General features: G+C 43.6%; 1 protein-coding gene across 1 annotated transcript; it reads left to right on the top strand.

The window, feature by feature from the left end:
* The first annotated feature begins 7,738 nt into the window (after positions 1 to 7,738).
* Positions 7,739 to 9,161, top strand: SOX1 (SRY-box transcription factor 1). The gene has a single exon (XM_075262826.1). It carries the CDS (start codon positions 7,927 to 7,929, stop codon positions 9,118 to 9,120), a length of 1,194 nt encoding a protein of 397 aa, XP_075118927.1. The 5' UTR covers positions 7,739 to 7,926; the 3' UTR covers positions 9,121 to 9,161.
* Positions 9,162 to 9,525: the final 364 nt, after the last annotated feature.

Genomic DNA, 9,525 nt, shown 5'->3' with positions numbered 1-9,525 from the left:
ATAACAGAGCAGCATCTCACCCTGTTACAATTTAGCAATCTAGATTTACACACACACACACACATATACACGATATGTGTATAAAATTTATAATAGAATTTATTTACATATATTTCATACATGTTTGTGAATATAATATACACCAATTCTACTACAACCTTACGGTAGAATGTGATATATTAATATATTTAGTGATAATATTGCATTCACGTAAATCTTTATGATCTACACCCTTCATGTGAAATTACATTCTCATTTTGACTAATTAGAATGACAAGACCCTTCAATCAATCAATAAGTCCAGATAAAGACGCTCCTAATTACAGGCTATACGGGCACCCTATGCTATCACCGCTCTCATTCTTATTTTTACTAATATATAGTAATATTGCTATATATATATATATATATATATATATATATATATATATATATATATACACACACACACAGCAACAAGCGAATATTAATTTGTATGAACGAGCTTGGGACAGCTGTATAAAGTGATGGCGCTGCGAGTCAATTAACCCATTAAGATTTGCTTGGATTTATATGTAATAGGCAGAATTAGAGAAGATTTATTTTGTACCTTTATATTTATGAATTTCACTTAATGAAACTTAGTTATTTTAGTCCGAGTTTATGATACATGTATTGGTTGCTGAACAGCTGAACAAAGATGATGAATATGATGATCAAAACAGAATACCAGCACTGGTACAAATACAAAGCACTGGTTCAGGGTAATTTTTGTATGTGAAAATAAGTAATATCCCTCTGAATATATTAGATCTATGTATATTGAAGCCGAGGGTCTCAGGATCCATGTACCTGGCAGTGAGACTGCAGGAAATCCCCGCTGCTGGATTCTGCAAAGGACTGGTTCAGTCCCGGCGATAACGCAGCGTTGTCAGATAACGCGGCCAAGACTCCCGGTGCATTATTATTATTTCACAAGTGGCAGCAGCTTCTTCTGGGGGAGGTATATCGGGGGATTACCAGGCTGCCTGGCATCTAAAAACTGCACCTGCCTGGTACATGGAACCTCACCACTGCTCCCTACAAAGGATTAAAAGCAGACTATCAATTTACTGGAGCGGGGAACGTCTTTACCACTGTTATAGTTCACACTGTATATTATTATTATTATTATTATTATTATTATTATTATTATTATTATTATTATTATTATTATTATTATTATTATTATTACTATATGCTGGATTTAACATTGCCTATGTGTGTGTGTGTACATATATTTTTTTTTGTGTGTGTGTGTATGTATATATATATATATATATATATATGTATATATATATATATATATATATATATATATATATATGTATTTGTGTGTGTGTATAGATAGATTGATAGATAGATAGATAGATAGATAGATAGATAGATAGATAGATGCAGAAAGTCAAGTCTACCATTTATGTATATAGCAGCTAAATGTAGGGTTGAATGAATAAACATTATAACTATTTCGTTTATTACATGGGACATAAAAATAAAATTAGAAGAAACCACCAGGTAATCTATTGTATTCCTGTCTGGATTATTGCGGGGAGGATATATGTATGTAGATGGATGGATGGATGGATGGATGGATAGATAGATAGATAGATAGATAGATAGATAGATAGATAGATAGATAGATAGATAGATAGATAGATAGATAGATAGATAGATAGATCAGGTTCCATTATGAGATACCAGGGGATTGGAGGAGACTGTCGGGTCTACACTGGTGTCAGCCTGATGTTTTAATCTGCTTGTAAAGTGTATTAGAGGAGTCGATGTAATTTGGATGAGAGCAGAGATTGGAGAGGGATGATCTGCTCCTCTCTGTGAACCCCATGTCATGTTTGGACTGTTTGAAGTCATTTGCAGGGATGGCCTGGATGTGGAGAGGATGAGGTATCCTCATTTCTCGTCTGTATAATTCCTTCTGACTTGTCTTCTACTTTTGAATAATGACTTTTCTATTTAGTCTAATGAGGAACAAGGGAAATATTTACTGCTGCATATGTCTGAGTGGCACCTATCTCCCAGGATTTATCATCTTTTGTTCCACATGAAATACTACACTTAACTTGTACAAAAAAAACCCCACCCCCATTACCAAAACACTACAGCCTATACTTCCCCCTACATAGAGAGCCATTAATCTAATTGTAACCGATGGCTACCATCCTAATGTATTGTTGTCAGGAGAAATATTCCTCTGAAGAATATTTCCTTGTGCATCATATGTTACAACTGTGACATCTTAAGTAATCTTGCAAGGAGCCGTCGTCTACATTTCAGCTAAATTGGGATTTCTTACCACTAAATGATTTCCATAGAGAATTTCATTTATTATTGCAGGACCTTATTATCTCAATAATGTATTTTACTCTGTTATGACGCGTCCATCAATTTTACTAAAATAAAGTGCAAACTAAAAAAAAAAACCTGAAATCACTAGTTTAATATAAACTGCAAAGTGTGCACAATAACATACGACTGCAAATGACCCGAAACTGGAAATGAAGCAGTTTCTCTATTAAATCGGTGTATTTATTTATTTATTTATGTTAAATGATGAATTAATATAAAATCTATAGAAAATATTAAATCAGATAAAATTCCAACAAATATGATATTTAATAGATTTACTATAGATAGATGTTATGACACTGTGACTATGAGTGTATTTATTTAGATTTCTCCTTGATTCTAGTTCAGATGATAATGATTATATATCATCATATCATCATATATATATATATATATATATATATATATATATATATATATATATATATATACCTGTCATGTCCTGCAGTGTAGTCACTGTTCTTTGTTGTCTTTTGTTACATTACTGTTAGTTTTAGGAGACACAGACTTTGTCGCCCATATGTTCGCAGATATTGGTGGAGATGAGAAGGAGACAGATTCCAAGGTGGATGCTCTCTTGTCCCTCTATGTCTTTCATTCACCATCCAAGGGGCTCCCACACAGCTTGAGTATTGACGTGTCTCCCCGTTGTTAACCCAATTAGAGAATTCATCAAGACCTGTATTGAATGATCTCTCTCCATACAGTATCAGCATTAGGCTAATTAAAAGCTATAATGTCTGATATAATGATTAAATCGTTAGCTCTGCTGTAGGGAAGCGAGATTTTGTTTTCTCTTCAATTAGAAGCTGATTGAGGTTTACAGAGCAGGTCAGCTGTGAAATCTGAATTATATGTGTGAGTATTGCTCACAGGGTGAGACTGTGGACGAACCCTCCGCACTCTGCAGCACAAATACACAACCTGTACCGGCACTGTACAGCACAATATACACAACCTGTACCAACAGTCTACAGCATAATATACACTACCTGTACCAACACTCTGCAGCACAATATACACAACCTATACCAGTACACTATACACATCATGTACCAACACTCTACATCATAATATACACAACCTGTACCAATACACTATACACAACCTGTACTAACAGCACACTATACACATCCTGTACCTCACTCTACAACACAGTATACACAACCTGTACCAACGGTCTACAGCATCATATACACAACCTGTACCAGTACACTATACACAACCTGTACTAACAGCACACTATACACAACCTGTACCAACACTCTGCAGGATACAATATACACAACCTGTACCAGTACACTATACACAACCTGTACTAACAGCACACTATACACATCCTGTACCAACACTCTACAACACAATATACACAACCTGTACCAACAGTCTACAGCATCACATACACAACCTGTACCAGTACACTATACACAACCTGTACTAACAGCACACTATACACAACCTGTACCAACACTCTGCAGGATACAGTATACACAACCTGTACCAAGAGTCTAAAGCATAATATACACAACCTGTACGAACAGTCTACAGCATAATATACACAACATGTACAAACACTCTACGGTATAATATACACAACCTGTACCAACACTGCACCACGATATACACAATCTGTACCAACACTCTGCAGCACAATATACACAACTTGTACCAACAGTATAAAGCATAATATACACAACCTGTACCAACAGTATAAAGCATAATATACACATTCTGTACCAACACTCTACAGCACAATATACACATCTTGTACCAACACTCTACAGTACAATATACACAACTTGTACTAACACTCTACAGCACAATATACACAATCTGTACTAGCATTGTCTTCTTGTCATAGATAGATGCGGTTTTATTGTACAAGATAGCAGAACACCAAAAGTAGCAGACAAGCTATAAAATGTTAGCACTTGATATTCCGGTGGACTTGTGGTACTACAAATTACATTAAAATCCTTTCATCAATATATACTATAACTATACCGTTTATTCAGACATTGGTTAGAAGGTAAATGTTTGCAGCTATTTATTCCACATATAAATGGTGTGTGTTCTGGTTGTGGTCCAGGTCATCAGTACTTGTAACCAGCAGACGGCGATCAAACGCTTTGCAGAGTGTCAGTGACAAAGGGCAGAGGGGTGCTGTGCCCTCCACAGTCTTCTCTATGTATTGAAGGAGGAAAGCTGGGTGGCTTCAGATTAGAGATCCCAGAGACAGTGAGAGAAGTAACAATGCTACTGGGACAATGAGGAGTTTCTACAAGTGGAGCAAATTATCTTCTGTAGAACAAAAAAAAAAAAACTATTCCACGCACAAATGCAACTAGTATAATGTTACCGAAGGCAGTGTCTTTCCAGTAGGTGGGCTAGTCATGCTGTAGTAATGTATATAGATCATTCTCTAAAATGTGGCCGTGTAACGTATAAACCTCTAGCACAACGACCAAATAAGCCAGTGGCCAGATGAGAAGCTCATCTCACAAGACTATAGAGAACTAACGGGCTAAATATTGGAGTCAACAGTTTGGAAACATATTTGTCCTTCGTTTCATCTTCTTTTGTAGTTTTTGTTGTTGTTTATGAGATGTGTCAATCAGAGAGTGAACAATCCTATAATGGGAACCTGGTGTATCTAGGGTGAGAAGCTCTGTACCCATAGGTAATAGGCAGGAGGTAGCCCTAAATCTATCTACACCCAAAGGTAATGAACAGGAGGTAGCTGTGAGTCTATTGGCATCCACAGGTAATAGGCAGGAGGCATCTGTGAGTTTATCTGCACCCAGACGTAATGGGCAGGAGGTAGCTGTGAGTCAATCTGCACCCACAGGTTATGGGCAGGAAGTAGCTGCGAGTCCATCTGCACCCACAGGTAATAGGCAGGGGGCAGCTGTGAATCTATCTGCAACCACAGGCAATAGACAGGAGGTAGCTGTGAATCTATCTGCACCCACAGGCAATAGGCAGTAGGTAGCTGTGTAATGGGCAGGAAGTAGCTTTGAGTTTATCTGCACTCACAGGTAATGGGCAGGAGGTAGCTGTAAATCTATCTGCACCCACAAGTAATAGGCAGGAGGTAGCTGTGAGTCTATCTGCACCCACAGGTCATAGACAGGAGGTAGCTGTGAATCTATTTGCACCCACAGGTAATGGGAAGGAGGTAGCTGTGAGTCTATCTGCACCCACGGGTAATAGGCAGGGGGCAGCTGTGAATCTATCTGCACCCACAGATAATGGTCAGGAGGAGGCTGTGAGTCTATCTGCACCCACACGTAATAGGCAGTAGGTAGCTGTGAATCTCTCTACTCCCAAAGGTAATAGGCAGGAGGTAGCTGTGAATCTATTTGCACCCACAGGTAATGGTCAGGAGGAGGCTGTGAGTCTATCTGCACCCACAGGTAATAGGCAGGAGGTAGCTGTGAGTCTATCTGCTCCCACAGGTAATAGGCAGGAGGTAGCTGTGAGTCTATCTGCACCCACAGGTAATGGTCAGGAGGAGGCTGTGAGTCTATCTTCTCCCACAGGTAATGGGCAGGAGGAGGCTGTGAGTCTATCTGCACCCACAGGTAATAGGCAGGAGGTAGCTGTGAATCTATCTGCAACCACAGGTAATGGTCAGGAGGAGGCTGTGAGTCTATCTACTCCCACAGGTAATGGGCAGGAGGAGGCTGTGAGTCTACCTGCACCGTCTGTTTCTTCTCACTTTTGCAACCTGTTGTGAAGAAGTGACTTCTGTGCGTTTCTGTCGTGTGGAGAAGTAGGCGGCCCTGGTAGGAGGGGGCAGCTAGAACTCCTTGGAAGGAATTTGGCTCTTTTAGTGAGCTCCAAACTGTAGTCTATAAAATTCATAAGGTGTCCAATTGATGTCAATAGCATTGTCTGTTATCTGCACAACTCGCCGGATTCAGTATTCAGGTGTATAGATTCTGTATTGTAATATTAACAGTTATACAAAACTAAATCTTTTTTTCTTTTCTAGATATATAGATCTATTTAGATATAAGGATTGTGAATACACTGCAACAACTTCAAACCTGCTAGAAAACTGAATTCTCACATTGGTTAATAGTATTGTATTTATAAGATTTTTGTTATGGCGTATCCATCTCATAGCTGATAATTATTTATCTATTATAATTATTGCTATCCATCCATCTGAGCCATCTATCTATCTATCTATCTATCTATCTATCTATCTATCTATCTCTATCTATTTGTTATCTTTATCTATCTCTCCATCTGTCTCTTCTCTATCGATCTACAAATTTCATTATATGAATTTAGTTCTCCTAAAGCTCATGTAGTTCTGCTGATACATATTTGAGACCTTAGTGCTTATTGCTCATTCTTGTGTGTCTATATATATATATATATATATATATATAGTGATTTTGGATAGATCATGAGCTCAGGTGCATTAGGACGAGCTGCTATCTCCATACATTACATTGGGAAGCCCCCAGCCTCCCTTCTGTAGATGTTATCAAAGGATCCTTGATGGATGATTGACACATGTGTGACTGTCTCTCTGCTGTCACTTAGCAACTCCTTCCAGCTGCTCCCTGCATCCTCCTCACACCTGACCTCTCCACTACACATCTATTACACTAGGATCCCATGCACACTACACCATGCCTTCTTGGAAACTTTGCCTGCCGCACTTCCCTGCGCTGTGCACATAGCATTCACTGCTTCTTCCTACTATTACATAGAGCTGTATTTGCAGATAAGTGATGCTCTGCTCCCCCTCCTCTCTGTATCACTGGTGTGGCAGATAGCAGGGCAGTGCTGTGCCCCTCTGCCCGCACCAGGACGTATTTGCAGCTCCTATCCCCCATGATCCGGTTGCTATTTTCCCCCGTGACGTCACGGCCCGGTGTCCTGCTAATCAGGCAGTGTGTGACATGCGGCGTCCTGTGTCCCGCCCCTTCTCCGGGGCTCAGCCCTCCCCTCCCCGCCGGCCGCCGGCCTCCCATTGGCCAAGGTAAAATCATTTAATGGCAGGCGGCGTGTGGGGTATGGCTGCTGTTCGCTGCCTCTAGTGTCTCATGCCGCCGGCACACACCACCCCGTCCTGCTGTATCATAGAGAGACGGGAGAGCTGACTGTGGCGCCCCCCTGGTTAGCTTCTCACTGTGAGGCGGACTGTGCACTGGACTGTGGCGCTAACTTCACTCTCCATCCTCTGAGAGACCGAGCGACATCCCGGATCACCGGCCATGTCCTGCACCTGCTGAGGCTTCACCCTATCCCGGATACTGACCTGGCCGCGGAGCCTCTCACAGAGCGGAGCCGGGGACAAGAGTTGAGCCGGAGCTGAGAGCCGAGCCGTCCCGACTACTGTCACCTGTTGTGTCCGCGGAGCAGAAACTTTCCTCGAGTTGTCTCTCCGCCCAGACCTGATGTTCCAGCGCTCCGTCTCCTCAGCAGCAGTGTAGACAGCAGCCAGCCGGAGGACAGCTAGGTGCCACAGCCGCACCGTGTGCCAACCCTGTGTGAGCAGCCCCCCAGACAGCGGTGTGAATGTACAGCATGATGATGGAGACGGACTTGCACTCCCCCGGGGTTCAGCCCCCCAGTAACACGGGGCAGGCCGGGGGAGGAGGGGGGAACAAGGCCAGCCAGGACAGGGTGAAGCGGCCCATGAACGCATTCATGGTGTGGTCCCGGGGGCAGAGGAGAAAGATGGCCCAAGAGAACCCCAAAATGCACAACTCCGAGATCAGTAAGAGACTGGGGGCAGAGTGGAAAGTCATGTCCGAGGCTGAGAAGAGGCCCTTCATAGACGAGGCCAAGAGGCTGAGAGCCCTGCACATGAAGGAGCACCCGGATTACAAGTACCGGCCCCGGCGCAAGACCAAGACCCTTCTCAAGAAGGACAAGTACTCCCTGGCCGGGGGGCTGCTGCACGCGGCCGGAGGGGGGCACATGGGGGTAGGGCTGAGCCCTGGTGGAGGGACTGGCGCAGGAGCGGCAGCAGGTGGCGGGGCAGGAGGAGTGGTGGTGCAGCGCCTGGAAAGCCCGGGGACCGGGGCATCTGCGGGGGCCGGAGGATACGCTCATATGAACGGTTGGGCTAATGGGGCTTACCCGGGCTCTGTGGCCGCCGCAGCCGCTGCTGCCATGATGCAGGAGGCTCAGCTCGCCTATAGCCAACAACAGCAGCAGCACCCTGGCAGCGGGGGACATCACCCTCACCATCCTCACCATCCACACCACCACCCGCACCACCACCCGCACCACAACCCCCCTCCTCACCCGCCGCCGCCTCCCCCCCAGCCCATGCACCGCTATGACATGAGTGCCCTCCAGTACAGCCTGCTCCCCGGGGCACAGAGTTACATGAGCGCCTCTCCCTCCAGTTATGGGGCGCTGGGCTACTCCTCCAGCCAGCAACAGCACCAAGGCTCCCCGTCCTCCGCGGTGTCCTCAGGCTCCCTCAGTGCCCTGGGTTCTTTGGTTAAATCGGAGCCCAGCGTGAGTCCCCCTGTCACTGGAGGAGGCTCCCACAGCCGGCCGCCCTGCCCGGGTGATCTGCGGGAGATGATCAGTATGTACTTGCCGAGTGGGGGGGAGGCTGGAGACCCGGCGGCTGCTGCGGCGGCGGCGGCTGCAGCGGCCGCAGCAGCAAATAGTAGACTGCACAGCTTACCGCAACACTACCAGGGGGCAGCCAGCACGGGGGTAAACGGCACCGTGCCCCTCACACATATCTGATAGGACAGAGACTCCAACTACCAGGGCATCTGCCCACAACTTGTCACACTTCTTTCCTTTTGTACAGAAATGTTTTCATGTTTTGATGATTGTAAAATATTAATAATAATAATACTATGGAAGATTTGGAAAGTGCAGCTAATAATAACCATTGTGGCCACTTAGACACTTTCCCTGCTAGATAATGGGTCCTGGGGTTCTGTACAGTATTTATCGCTTCTGTAGTATAGCAGCGGATACGTTTTTTTTTTTCTTTTGTTGCTTTTCTTTGGCCCCTTGTTGCAGTTTTCGTTTCCTTAGTTCTGATCTTGTACGTGATGTTGTTTATTTATGGCTCTAGACTTTCTTCCCTTTTTTATTTGTTTAGTCTTTTTTGTAAGCGTTTCCGTATCATTTTTTTTCTTC

The sequence above is a fragment of the Leptodactylus fuscus genome, chromosome 2 (genome assembly GCF_031893055.1).
Source record: "Leptodactylus fuscus isolate aLepFus1 chromosome 2, aLepFus1.hap2, whole genome shotgun sequence".
Lineage (NCBI taxonomy): Eukaryota > Metazoa > Chordata > Amphibia > Anura > Leptodactylidae > Leptodactylus > Leptodactylus fuscus.
This window is presented reverse-complemented; position numbering and strand designations above follow the sequence as displayed.